The following is a 15,411-nucleotide window of genomic DNA, read 5'->3' on the forward strand; positions in this document are numbered from 1 at the left end:
ACACTTTTACATACTTCAAGATAACACACGCTCTCACTCTAGCAACTAAAGAAACTCCTCCACATTAAGATATACAAGTTTAGATCAGAATCTCATCACGATCACAACGTCATGACAAATCTCAACTTCTCAACCAATTGCTCAAGAATCTCTTTTGATTCCTTTATTCAAGTATCAGTTTCACTTCAACCACCATAGTTTTAGCATCCAATCCCTCCACCACCACCATTTTAATCCTCCAAGCCGGAATTGTCACACAATATTTAGCAACTCCATAAACTTCAATTGAAGACAATATATATTCTTTGCAGAACTAATTTAGAGGAAGACAATGATGCTTTGGGAATACATCTATAGGCTTAACTAGATGACGATTAAGGTAAGTGGAGCTAACGACAAGCTAAAGTGTTGGATTTTTTAGAAGGGGACGAGACATGATTAAATGTTCTGCAAAAAGTCGAGCTTAGAGGAACCAGAGAATATTAGTATCATTCTAACTCGAGTCCAACCATACATCAGTTACAATGAGAAGTTATGAGACTCGAATTAACATTTAATTTTTTAACACAGATTATATGAGAAAAAGTCAACCATTAACTTGATTTAAATTACTCCCTCCATCTCAAAATAAAAGTCTTTTAAAATTATTTTTCTTTATAAATTAAGAAAAGTAATAATTAAATAATTAAATATAAGAATTTTATTAAATTGTCCTTAATAATTATTATTGGTTGTCATAAAGATACAGTATGATATAGCACCTTGAAAGTAGTGCAGTCAATATTTATTAGGGGTAAAGTTGGTGAAAATTAATTATTGTTGCATTGAAAATGTAAAAAAACTCTAATTTTGAAATAAAATTTCTTAGTTAAAGTAGTGCAGTCAATATTTATTAGGGGTAAAGTTGGTGAAAATTAATTATTGTTGCATTGAAAATGTAAAAAAACTCTAATTTTGAAATAAAATTTCTTAGTTAACAAGACTCTTATTTTAAGTCAGACGGAATTTTATGACTATAAGTTCAAGGGACGCGGTTCCTATCGATAGGCTAAACAACGATATGTTTTGTCATACTAGAAACGTTTTGGTATGTGTTAAATAAAATACTTTTTTTAAAGAAAATTTATACTTTTCTTATTAAATATTTAATTTTTTTTTATATATAACCATTATTTAGATGATCCAATCTTAATTGAACAATTATCAATATAGTTGATTGTATGCATTCAAGAGGTTGTGAAAGTTGGAATTTTTTTTTTGAATAACCAATTTTTTAAAAAAAATTTCAGAAATAACCAACTTTTCAAAAAAATTCCCCAAATGTCCATTTTTTGCTAAAAAATACACGTTGTCGCCAGGGGGGGTGGCGACAACACTGGGCTTTAAGAGAACTCGCCAGGCCCACTGGCGCCTATGTGCATTTTTTAGGTGTTGTCGCCACCCCCCCTGGCGACAACACCCCCCCTTATTTTTTTTTTCTTTTTTTTTTTTGTAATTTTTTTTCTTTAACATTAATTTCTCTTAATTTTTTTCAGTATTTTTTTTTTAATAACTACAATTTTTTAATAATTTTTTGTTAGTTTTTTTTTAACAACAATTTTTCAATAATTTTTTTATATTGTTTTTTTTATCTATCTTGTTAAAATTATTTTTGGAATATAAATGTTAATTAACTTATTTATAATTTAGTGTCTGAACATGGTTAATAATATATATTTTATTGATCAATGAAGTAGTGGAAGTAGTTAATGAATTATAAGTAAAATAATTAATTAATAACTTATATTTTTGTGGTTAATATAGTTGTGAAGTTGGTTAGTAAAACAATGTTATATTTATATTATAAAATAAATTTTAAGATTAAATATTTTTTTAAAAAAATAATATTATTTTAAAAAATATTAAATACATTAAAATATAAGTTGGACATTCGTTAAAATAATTATATATTAAGATACAATAACGATACATTGACGATAGAAATACATTAAAATTAAAGACATTTCAAAAAACATTAACGATACAAATACATTATAATTAAAAACATTACAAAATACATTCAAGATACAAATAAAAATCTTATTGCGCGCCACGTGGACCATGGTACGATCCACATTGAGGTTGCCGAATGGGTCGTGTAGACGGGTCACGAGTTGGTAATGCCCCCCTATTCCCGCGACCACGCCCCCTTCTATTTGGTACGTCTTGTGCCATAGTCGACGGTCCCTGAATGAAACCTGGATCTTCAACATCTTGACCTATAGAATTCCCTCCATAGGATAGGCGGGTGCCCGCGGCGCTGTCGAAGCTGTGTCTAGGCGGGTTAAAATTTCTCCTAGTGGGTGCAGCCTGGAAGTTTTGGAAGTTGGTGGTGGATCCGGTTTGGTTAAAATACAATGGTTGTGGCGGTGTGTTGAAGTCAAATTGTTGGCTGGGGTACTGTGATGTGTGTTGGTCGAACGTGGTGTATTGCGGGTATTCTTCTTCTATGCCCATGTCGGGGGTCATTGGTGGTGATCTTGAAGAGCCCCCCGCATGGAATTCCTGGAAATGTGATCTAGAAGAGCTCCCTGCATGGAATTCTTGATTTTGTGGTTGAGTTTGGGATGAAAAAAACGGGTGGAGTTGTTGGGAATGTTGTTGGTAAAAAGGTGTTTGTGGTTGCATTGGTTGTTGGTGGTAACTTTGTTGTTGTTGTTGGTGGTGTTGTTGTGGGTAATGTTGTTGTTGGTAATTTGGTGGTGGTTGTTGTTGTTGTTGGTAATTTGGTGGCGGTGGTTGTTGTTGTTGGTGGTAATTTGGTGGTGGTTGTTGTTGTCCTCCAAAATATGGAGGTTGTGCTCGCGGGTCAGCTAAATAGAAAGGGGCAGACACAATCATTTTAGGATTTGTGACGGACCTGTACCAGTTTACATACTCAACAGTTGGCTTCATTTCTCCCGGCGCCACAGGAAATTCTAGAACCGTTTTTGATCGACGAGCCCATATTTTACGCTGCTCTATGGCAAAGGACTTGTAATTTTGTACGTACCACTGTTCGCTAACCTTCGCAAGATGCCAACGTCCCAAACAGTCAGGCTCAGGTGGGTCAGGGATACCTTGATGCATGCTGAATTGGAGCTTCACACGGTCACTCGGGTGCATCTCCACAGTGGTGAACCGTATGATGGGTGATTTTGCTGTCCAAATAGCCGCCTCGTCAAGGTCGGGTACGTGGTCCAATTCCAAGTAAGGACGCCAAATAAACTGCAAAGCAAATAATATTAATTTCAGAATATAGAAGATAGTTATTTTTAAAAATATATTTAGAAAATGGACATTTTTAGAGGTATTACTTCTTGGGGTCCTAGTCGATCTAATAGCTGGCGGTAGAAAATGATTTTGGAATCAGGCGTTTTGGACCAATCCATTCCGAGTGCATTGAACCTAAACACATTAAAAGATATAAATCAATATAGTTACAAATAATAATAGAATAAAAAGCAATAATTAAAATAAGATCCAAAAGTTACCTTGAAGCGTAAGGGAAGGCGTAACTGTTTGGATTTGCAGGGGCCAATACCGGCATCCTCCACCATGCCCATGCTTGTAGCAAGAATGCACATCCACTAAATGTACAACTATCCTTTTTTGCACATTTGCATAAGGAACTATATAGGTATGCCAACACAGCCGAACCCCAACTATATGTCTTTATTGCATCAATGTCCCCAAGTAAACACAAGTACATAAAATTAACACTATTTCCCGTGCCTTCGGGAAATAGAAACCTACCAAACAACAACATAATATACATCCTAGTTTTCCGCAGTATAGTTTCTTCGTCAGAAAACTGATCCAATTTAAGCCCAACATAAGCTTCCTGAAGGCCAGCAAGCTTTATACCTTGGCCCCTACCCCTTTGTTGCCCCTCACCCTCTATTAAATCCACACCCAACAATTTGACGCATAGGGCGTTTGGTTGTTGGACATTTCCATACACTGCCTTTCCATTTGTTTTGAGACCCAACAACATGTACACGTCCTCTAGAGTGACGGTACATTCACCCATTGGAAGGTGAAAAGTATGAGTCTCAGGCCTCCAACGCTCACACAATGCTAATATAAACTTCATATCAACTGAGGTATGTGTTAAGTTCATTACCTCACCAAATCCCGCACGTTTAACGTAGTCCACAATCAAAGGGTCAGGAGCATTCATCTTACCAGCACGGGTCCTAAATCTCGTGACATCCTATAAAAAAAACACCTCCCATAAGTATTTGAAATTAGTAAATTTAAGTAAAAAAAATTAAGTGTTTACTCAAACTTACATAAGTGGCAATGTTTGCAATGGTGCCTCGATGCTCTTGACCCATAGTTAGGAGAGACATGTTTGTTGATGATGAAACACAAAGTTGCTCTGATGATAAGTTGCTCTGATGAAAGTATAAGAGGTGATGAAGAAAATGAACAAGTTTGGGAACATATTTATAGCCAAAATGCATAGGTTATTACGAGATTCCCTGCAGTGTCTTGTCCCGTCAAGTCTGTGGTGGGGACGAGATTCCCTGCAGTGTCTTGTCCCGTCATGTCTGTGGTGGGGACGAGATTCCCTGCAGTGTCTTGTCCCGTCAAGTCTGTGGTGGGGACGAGATTCCCTGCAGTGTCTTGTCCCGTCAAGTCTGTGGTGGGGACGAGATTCCCTGCAGTGTCTTGTCCCGTCAAGTCTGTGGTGGGGACGAGATTCCCTGCAGTGTCTTGTCTTGTCATGTCTGTGGTGGGGGGACTAGATTGCTATAGAGGCATGCATTCTTGTCATGCTAAATTATGTTAAACCATTGCATGCACCGATTTATCATATACTTTTATTTTTTATTTAGATGTTGAGAATTTTATATTATAATAGATTTTAATTCATTATCATAATTTGTGACATGCATTATCATAATTTTTAATTCATTTAAAACATACAATTATAATAGATTTTGAGACTTTTATATTAAACTAGCGCAGATATATATTATGGAAAACATTAATTCATTCATTAATTAAAAAGGTACATTGACAATAACCAACACAGAAACCAAAACATCTAAGAAAATAACACATAACAACTTGTAGTACACGCTCGATCATTGCAACAAACACAACAACACTTAATCTAAACTACTCGAGTATCACTGCAAGAACAAGTGGATTTTCAACGCCTCGGTTAACCTCTCCACTGTGTGTCCAAAACATTAGATCCACGTCCACATCGTCTTTCACACGGTCCCAGTAATACATGTAGGTGCCTTCTGGATTATTATCCGTCAACGTAATGTATGGACAACGGTAATCTATCTGTTTAACTTTTCTGTTCGGACCATCTAGTTGACGAAACCCAGTGTTGATGGCTCTAACAATTCTCTGGAAATTCCAATGGGGGTTAAGGCAGACACGCATGTGACTACCTTCCTCAAAAAAAACGACAGCCCAAACTGAGTTCATTTTTAGTGTTTGCAGTAATGTAGGTGCCTTCTGGATTATTATCCGTCAACGTAATGTATGGACAACGGTAATCTATCTGTTTAACTTTTCTGTTCGGACCATCTAGTTGACGAAACCCAGTGTTGATGGCTCTAACAATTCTCTGGAAATTCCAATGGGGGTTAAGGCAGACACGCATGTGACTACCTTCCTAAAAAAAAACGACAGCCCAAACTGAGTTCATTTTTAGTGTTTGCAGTAAGAATGAAGAAAGAGTTGGTACTTCAACTCCACACACACACACACACCTTTATTTATAGTGGGTGAAATACCGCGGAAAATAATTTTGCTAATTATTAATAACTTAAATACTAATTGGAAACTTTGTAATGTTAACAAAACATTTCATTAATATATGCTCAGAGCATTTAATTGGACGGTACAGAAGTAGCTGAAATGATAAAGAAACTGCAACATCTAGGATATTACAACGGTTAGGACAATGTCTTCTCTGTCCTCCATCATTCGAGTGCATTGAATGTCGTCCTCCATTGTCTCCCACCAACGCTGTCTTTCAAGAAAAGCACCTCCCCTTGTTCTAAGTCTCTTGATAGATCTGATTTGTTCGCCTTGACTCCACTCTCCCTCCAAAAACCTGAGAAGGGTTCTCTTAAGCTGGTCCATGGATTGAATGTTCCAAAACATTACCTGCATGGGAGGTTTGACGGCAGAGAAAATAACGTATCCGTTTCTTCGAACAATGGGAGGTTGATAGTCCAAACGCCTTACAGGTGGTGGAGGCTCAGTAGTCCGGTGCGTGCTATCTGGCCTTATTCGAGATCTCATTTTTTTCGTGTGTGTACTGATGCACACAAGAAACCCTAATTTATAGAGGGACAATTAGGGTTTCATTTACAAGGGAAAAACATAAACAATAATTTTGAAGAATAAAAATTAGGGCCCCACATGGTCCCCATCTGTTTTCTGTCCCTAGCATGCGTCCGAAACGAGTTCCTGTACCCTAGCATGCGCCTGTAATGATTCCTGAAGCGATTCCTGATAGATTCCTGCAACGATTCCCCCTATCTTCATGCATGCAGCCCTATCTTTTGTGGCATGCATTAGTCATGTCAAAGTTACTACCTTGTGCAGAATTATTGGTTCATTTCTTGCATGCATTACCCTTGTGTAAGAGGTGGGGACGAGATTCTCTTGTGGCATGCATTAGTCATGTCAAAGTTACTATCTTGTGCAGAATTATTGCTTAATTTCTTGCATGCATTACCCTTGTGTAAGATTTCTTGCATGATATATAGGAACTACTTCACATACTATTTTTTACAACCATCACAACTTTCCCAAACATTTCTTCCTTTTACAACACAACACAATTCTCACATTTCTTCTTTCACAAACACATATCAAAATTATGGCATCCACCTCGCAGTTCAAAGTTCGTGTTCATATGAATGGTGAGACATACCACTGCGACACAAACGGTTTTCTATTTAGAAACACAAACTCAACACGTTTTGCTCTAAATAGACAATCAGATTTCTCTTATCTAAAAAGGAAAATCGAATCCAAAATAAGAGAACAAGTTTCTCAGATATTTTACCGACAACCCCTTCTTCAACCTAACAACTCAGTCATATTTTGTCAATCACAGATAACAACTGACTTAGAGGTTCAAAACATGTTCCTCACCCATGAGCATTTTGGTTATGATTATCTGGAACTGTACATAGTGGTTGAACAAAATGCTCATTCGCAAAATATTCAGTCACAAGTTATTGATCCTGTTGTTGATGACGAACAACAACCCGAGCATGTCATTGACGAAGAAACTGATATAGAAGATGTTGTTGATGAGTTGGTGAATCGTGAATCCGAAGATGAAGGTGACGAAGAAGTTCCAGTACCGGATCGAGTACCGGATACACATGCATATTCACCTCCGGCACATTTCACAACGCTTAATTTAGGAGAGGACGAGCCATCGTCCGATATGTTCTACAATCCATACATGAGGTCAAGCGAGGAGTTAAAAGAGGGTGACACGTTTCGTTCGAAGGATGATTGTCTGTTGGCTATAAAAAATTGGCACTTAGCAAATTGTGTTGATTTTAAAGCCGATCGATCAAATCCAGAGAGAGTCACTATTGCATGCAAAAACCCGGAATGTGGATACATGCTGAAGGCATCGTTCAGAAAGAAGTTTAACGCGTGGGTGATACGTTCGATATCTCAAGCCCACACCTGCGTCACCACTAACATGGCGCAAGATCATCGAAAACTCAGTCATGACATGATATGTCATACCATCATTCCTCTGGTCGAAACTGACCCATCCCTGAAGGTGAAGACAATTATTTCTCATTGCGTTTATGTGTTCAAATACAGACCTTCGTACAGAAAGGCTTGGTTGGCGAAACAGAAAGCAATTGAAATAGTCTACGGCAACTGGGAGGAATCGTACCAACAACTTCCTCGCTACCTGGCTGCACTGCAATTGTATTCACCTGGGACTGTTAGTATATTGGAGACACCGCCGGCACAGTCCCAGGACGGAACCCCTCTCGAAGGTAATGGAATCTTCCATAGACTATTCTGGGCGTTTCAACCATGCATCGTCGGTTTTGGTTTTTGCAAGCCGATTATTCAAATTGATGGAACGTGGCTGTATGGGAAATACAAGGGAACTTTGTTGATGGCGGTCGCGCAGGATGGAAATAGCAACATTTTTCCAATAGCATTTGCTTTGGTAGAAGGCGAAACAGCTGCTGCTTGGGGTTTCTTTCTGAAGAATCTCCGAGCTAGAGTCGCTCCACAACCTAATCTTTGTTTGATTTCTGACAGGCACGCTTCTATTGACAGCGCATACAACAATCCGGCAAATGGTTGGCACAACCCTCCGTCTAAGCATGTCTACTGTATTAGGCACATAGCACAGAATTTTATGAGAGAGATCAAGGATAAATTTTTGAAGAACCACTTGGTGAACGCGGGGTATGCCTTAAACCAACCTGGATTTCAATACTACCGCCGAGAAATAGCGTTGACAAATCCAGATGCAGGGAGGTGGATTGACAGCATTGATAGAGCAAGATGGACTAGGTCATACGACGATGGGGCTAGGTGGGGCCACATGACTACAAATCTTGTGGAATCAATGAACGGGGTTTTCAAAGGCATACGAAACCTACCTGTAACTGCCATTGTTAGTGCTACGTATTTTCGGATGGCAACTTTGTTCGCCACACGAGGTAAGAGGTGGAATTCAGTGTTACAAACACAACAGGTATATAGCGATGTCTGCATGAAATATATACAACAGGAATCTGCCAAGGGTAACACTCATCGGGTGACCGAGTTCGACCGTCATGGCCACACCTTCAGTGTAAAGGAAACAATTGACCACAACCAGGGACTTCCACGACAACAGTATCGCGTCAATATCCCAGATCGTTGGTGCGACTGTGGCCAATTTCAAGCATATCGCATGCCTTGCTCCCATGTCCTTGCAGCATGTTCACATACTCACTTTGATGCATTATCTTTGGTATCAGAAATTTACAAGGTATCAACGTTGCTCAACGTATACGACAATTACTTTCCGGTGGTAGCAATGGAAGCATATTGGCCTGTGTACGAGGGGGAAACAGTTTGGCATAACGATTTAATGCGTCGGAATAAAAGCGGTCGACCAAACAGCAGGCGTATTAGAACCGAGATGGACGTAACTGAAAAAATGCAGAGGAAGTGTAGTATATGTCGTGAGGTAGGACATAATAGGACCAAATGTCCCAATCGTGGATCTAGTTCCACAACATAGTTATTAGTTTCGATGATGTTTGTAATTTACTCTTTCAATGAAATGAACTTTTTTTTTATAAATTTTATGGGTTACAACACAAAAAAAATTACTAAATAAAAAAAAGTTCATGGTACATATTGAAAGAAATTACCAAATATTACCATGGAAAAAATATTTGGAACCAATAAAATTTACAAAGATTTAAGAGAAAATAGTACCGAAAACATTAATATTGAAAGTAAAAAATTACCGAAAACATAATACCATGAAAAAAAAATTATTTAAAAAATCCATTTTGAAATAATAATTGAAAAGTATAACATAAAAAAAATTAAGAGAAAATAATGTTAAAGAAAAAAAATTACAAAAAAAAAAAGAAAAAAAAAATAAAGGGGGGGTGTTGTCGCCAGGGGGGGTGGCGACAACACCTAAAAAATACACATGGGCGCCAGGCCCACTGGCGAATGCTCTACAGGCCCAGTGTTGTCGCCACCCCCCCTGGCGACAACGTGTATTTTTTAGCAAAAAATGGACATTTGGGGAATTATTTTGAAAAGTTGGTTATTTCTGAAATTTTTTTAAAAAAAATGGATATTCAAAAAAAAAATTCTAAAAGTTGACAATCCAAAACTTTTATTAATTCTAGGTCTAACAAAATTCAAGAGATTATGATCGTTGACAATCCAAAACTTTTATTACTTCTAGGTCTAACAAAATTCAAGAGGCTGTGATTGTTGACAATCCAAAACTTTTCTTATTACTAGGTCTAAGAAAGTGTGAGTGTTAAATCTACCTTGAATCTGAAAAAAAATTGAGATAAAAATTAAGATTTTTCTTATCTTATTTTTATAAACAAAAATTTGTATTTTATAAATCACCCAGTACAATGTACCTTGAATTTTGAAAAAAAATTGAGATAAATATTGAGAGTTTGATTATCTTATTATTATAAATAAAAATTTGTATTTTCTAAATCACCCAGTACAATGTACCTTGAATTTTGAAAAAAAATTGAGATAAATATTGAGATTTTTCTTATCTTATTATTATAAACAAAAATTTGTATTTTATATTCACTTTATCTCTATTTATCTTATTTTATTACCCTAAAATATTTATCATACTTGATACTTTCACTCAAATTAAAAAATAAATAAATAAAAGAGAAAATAACAATTTTATCAAACTAACCTGATTAGTTATTGGTGTATTCAAATTATCATTGATGAAAGGTGAAAAAAATTGTAAATTAAAAATATTAATTAAAATATAATTGAAAGATAAAAATTAAAATTACATTGGAAACTAAAAACGACACTTATTTTTGAAAAAATTATTTTTACAAATGCGACATTTATTTTGGGCCAGAGAAAATATTATATAGTCTATGGGTCTGTTTGATAAAAATAGCGGTTGACTGCTAAGCTAGCTGATAGCTTATAGCTTATGACTAATGGCTGATGACTGATGACTTATAGCTTATAGCGGATGGTTGAGACTGATAGCTTATAAGCTCATTGAAGTGTTTGGTAAAATTGGCGGTTTAATTAACTTATAAATGTAAAATGACATAAAAAATATTTAATAGATAATTATTTTATTTTAAATTAAAATAAATTATAAGGGTTAAAAATGAATTTTAATTAAAATAATAAGGATAAAATAGGAAGAAAAAAAATAATAAGCTATAAGACATAAGCTAAAACGCTATTTAAAATAGCGTCTGGAAAATAAGCTATAAGCTAGTAAAATAAACTATAAGCTCGTGATGAAAAAACCGTTACCAAACGGGTCTAAATTATCATATGAGCTTATAAGACATAAGACATAAGCTATAAGCTCAAAAAGATGTCTTACCAAACAGAGCCTATATATCTTATTTTATATTCACTGTATATAATCTTTATAATTTTTTTTCTTCATATTTAATCTTTATAGTTTACTCTCTCTATTCTATGTTATTAATAAATTTTGATTTTTTAAATTATTGAATAAATGGTATATTTAGATTATATTATAAATTAAATATATTAATTATTTAATAAATTTAGAAAATTAAAAATTTATTTATAATAAAAATATAAAAATTGTTAAAATTTATTTATAATAAAAATATGGAAAATATGTTCTTATTATAAACTAAAATTCATGTTTTATATTAACTATATTTAATTTATATACATGCTAATTCAACTATTAATTCATTTATAATAGGGGCTAAAAATTCACTTTATCATATAAATTTTATATTTTTGTATCCAATATATATATATAATCTGTATATAATCTATATACAATGTATAGTAAGTAGGTTTGGATCAATTTTCAACAATACATATTTTAAATTCTTGAATCCAATCATATCTACCAAACACATTTTAAAAGACTAATTAATTATTCTACCAACACTTTTAAGGTATATATTGTTTGAGAAAATGATTCAACAAACACTTTTGAGTGGTAAAGTTTCACATAGATTAGGAATGAAAAAATGTTAGACTTATAAGATAAAAATACTCATATTCCTAATGCTTTAAGGTTTTGGGTAAATATGTGATATTAAAGTCTCTTGTACCTCAAACCTTTGCGTTTGGCTGATTGACACTTTCGAAGTTCCCTGAACTTCCTAACAAGTAGTATCAGAGCTATGGTCAGGCTCGAAGGAGAGCAGAAGTGGACCCTAGCGTGGATCCAGGCTAGTGATATGAGTGACTCATATTAGTGGAGAGATTGTTGAGATTCACGTGTGAGTGGTTAAGTCCCGCATTGATTAGAAATTGAGGAAATGTTTGATATATAAGAGAAATAACTCATACTCATAATGCCTTAAGATTTTTGGTGGATATGTGACATCAAAGTCTCTTGGATCATGGACTCCCCCAAAACAAGTGATAAAGCCCCACATCACATGTGGTATTAGAAACATGGTTAGGCTCGATGGAGGAGAGATTGTATAAAGTCCCACATCGATTTGGATCATAGTTAAAGTCCCACATCAATTTGGATCATAGACATTAGCTCATTAACAGACCTGACTTAAAAGACTCTTGGTTCATGGACATTTAGCTCATTAACACTTCCGGTGCTCACCAGGTTCTTCTACAAGTTCTACAAGTGGTAAGTTCCACATTGATTTTACTCTTTCAGACTCACTGAACTCTCCAATATGGCTTCTAATGTAAATCAAGGTTAGTGATGTGTAACTCACACTTGTGAAAGTGTGATTGATAAAGTCCAACATCGATTAGAAATGGAGGAAATGTTGGATTTATGAGAGAAATGACTCATATCTCTAATGCCTTAGGTTTTTGGTAAACTTGTGGTGTCCAAGTCTCCTGTACCCTAAATATTTAGTCCATTGACACTTTCAGAACTTTCTAGACTCCTCAACATAATCATATTACCAACACACATTTAAGAAGACTCACCTAATGAGTCAAGAAACACTTTTGAACCCGATCATATCAACCAACCCACATTCAAAAAGATTCATCCAATGAGAAAGATATACATTTGTAGAAAAATACCTTACTTGTAAAGAAAACAATTCTGGGCATCAAAAGTTATGACAGTACAATTCATTGAAAAATCTTTTAACTATTGATAGGTATGGGAGAAAGAGAGGAGATAGATGCAAATTCCTTTGATGAAATATTATTTTATCAGCAAATACAAAAACATTCCTACCAACAATATCAAAGAAAACTGATAAACACCAACAATGGTAAGTATAAATCTTTATTGTGGAGACAAACTGAATGCCATCCAACAAGAAATTACACAATCATATCCTGAAAAATCAAATTCCTTACAACCTTCTACTTCTCAATTCAAAAGAACAGAAAGCCAAAAAAATTATTTAAACCCATAAATCAAATTTTTCTAGAACAACAAAAAGGCTTGGCATCTGTTTTACTTAGTTTGGATTGGAGAAGAAGCCGTTGACGGATGGCATAATCTCAGGGCTCTTGCCACGGACAAACTTCCTCACAAAGTGTTGAGAATATTTCTCACCCTCGGTTTGATTGTCAAGAATTCCTGCAGCTCTGTTCTGTTTGGTTACCCTGAAACAATAAATCAAATTTAAGAATTCAATTATACATCATAAAAACCCCCCAAAAGAAAAAGCAGCGCATCATATCAATAATTGCCCAATGTTATAGCGATAATACAACAACCGAGCGACATATCCCACTAAGCAGAATCGGTTAAATGGATCAAATTCAGGCCTAATGATAATAGATCTAAAAACCAATAACAGTTTATATAAAAACAGATCCAACAAACTTTTTTATAAAATAGATTTATTAGTTTCGTTGCGACATGCATAGACATAAACACAAACACAAATCATGCAAGACATAAAATCAAAATTTGAATAGAGATTGAACACGATTTGAAGAAAGATAACGAATATACCTGACTTCAGGATTAGTGGTTAAGTTTCTAACAAGTTGCATAGCACAGAGGCCAACAGCCATGCCAACAGGCACAAAAAGTGGGTATACCTATTCACATCATCACATGCCAAAATAATTACTATACGAAATCATATAACCATAAAAGCTATATTAATAATGAAATCATGTATTATAAATTCAGATCCAAGGATTATGGAACTGTTACATAAGGAATGTTGAAGTATGTATGTACCTCAGGTCTAATCCATCTGTTGGGAGCCATGTTGAGAAGAGATGCAAGAATTGATGAATAAGGAGATGCCCCGCTTCCAGAAGAAAACAATGGAGACGGAGCAAAATTGGAGAATGAGAATTGTGAATTGGGAGAATGAGGTTTATGAAGTTTATATATGTGAACGTGACACCGAAGAAAAGGGCCAAATAAAATAACCCTAAAAATAGGGGAAATATGCGTGTACCAAATGTGAGATTAGGTCAGCAATGTACGACCCGTCGTTGTTTTAATAGTTGCGTTCAATTTTTGTCAATGAAGGTTCTTACTTTAGTTATGTCTTTTTCTGTGAACTTCTTTTCGCCAACGTGAAATTATTCAATTTTGAGAATAAATTTTTTATTTAGAGGTTTAAATAATGTTTTTTTTTTATATTTGAGTGAAAAAATACGACTTGAAAAGCTGGTTTCCGTCTTCCTATGATCACCAACCAAACGCGTATTACAACGCGAGTCAATCACTTGTAAAGAAAAATGCTATCAAAATTAATTGCAAAAGTAAACACATCCATCGAACGTCGCACTTTTCTTCCTTCCCGAAAACACTTTATTCTTTATTTTAATGTAATGAAAAAATAATAAATAAATGCATATAAAACCGTGTCGTAGTGCATTTGTTTATGTATTTTAAATCAGGTGTTTTCATCTTATTTTCACAAGTTCTTCATGATAATCAAGTTTTATTTATGTATTTTAAATTAAGGTACAAAACATAACATAATGATCATAAAAAAGTATTCATATTTATTTAAATAAGCCGGCCTGATAGGTTTAAAAGACTTTTTTTAAGGCCTGAGGCCTAACCTTTTTAACTAAATAGACTTATAAAAAATTTAGGCATTTTCTATTTAAAAATAATGTGTAGTCTGGCCTGAGCCTATATAAGTCTGTAGGCCTCTGTTATAGGTCTGACCTATTTCCCCTAGTTGCATCATATTATGTAATATAACAAATAATTTTTTTAATGTATTTTACTATATAATTTTAGTCAAATTTTTTTATTTAAATGATATGAATATATATCTTGATTAATTTTTAAAAATTCAAATTAATTTTTTTAATAATTATGGTTCAATAGTCTTATAATTAAAATTTCACTCTTTAAAAATAAATAAAAAGATGTCGTGTACAATCAGATATCTTTGTACAGTTAATATAAAATATAAATAAGTTAATTTTAATATATAGAATATTGATAATTATAAAAAAATAATTTAAATATTATAATAAAAATAAATAAAAAGCTTTTAATTTTAAATAAAATCAATAATATACTATAATTATATCATTTAAAATAAGACTACAAATTTTTATTTAATAAGCAATTTGTATCTGACAGGTTTCGAACTTGAGACCTTGAGAGGAGCACACTCTCAGGACCCAAGCGTTTCACCGCTAGACCACGCACACCAAAATAAGACTACAATTTTAAATTATAAAAATGTGTTTGTT

General features: G+C 34.4%; 1 protein-coding gene across 1 annotated transcript; it reads right to left on the bottom strand.

Moving 5' to 3' along the window:
• Positions 1-12,896: 12,896 nt before the first annotated feature.
• On the bottom strand, positions 12,897-14,076 carry LOC131655802 (uncharacterized). The gene is made up of 3 exons (XM_058925610.1): positions 13,922-14,076; positions 13,688-13,776; positions 12,897-13,332 (listed from the first exon to the last, which is right to left on the bottom strand). Exons 1-3 carry the CDS (start codon positions 13,949-13,951, stop codon positions 13,185-13,187), a joined length of 267 nt encoding a protein of 88 aa, XP_058781593.1. The 5' UTR covers positions 13,952-14,076; the 3' UTR covers positions 12,897-13,184.
• Positions 14,077-15,411: the final 1,335 nt, after the last annotated feature.

The sequence above is a fragment of the Vicia villosa genome, linkage group LG3, assembly GCF_029867415.1.
Source record: "Vicia villosa cultivar HV-30 ecotype Madison, WI linkage group LG3, Vvil1.0, whole genome shotgun sequence".
Taxonomy (NCBI): domain Eukaryota; kingdom Viridiplantae; phylum Streptophyta; class Magnoliopsida; order Fabales; family Fabaceae; genus Vicia; species Vicia villosa.

What these genes read in the sequence shown, in the direction of transcription:
- LOC131655802 (XM_058925610.1), bottom strand. Translation starts at nt 13,951, where the DNA reads ATGGCTCCCAACAGATGGATTAGACCTGAG. An exon ending in ACAGATGGATTAGACCTGAG is followed by an intron (nt 13,777 to 13,921) that starts GTACATACATAC and finishes TGATGTGAATAG; the next exon opens with GTATACCCACTTTTTGTGCC. An exon ending in ACCACTAATCCTGAAGTCAG is followed by an intron (nt 13,333 to 13,687) that starts GTATATTCGTTA and finishes TTATTGTTTCAG; the next exon opens with GGTAACCAAACAGAACAGAG.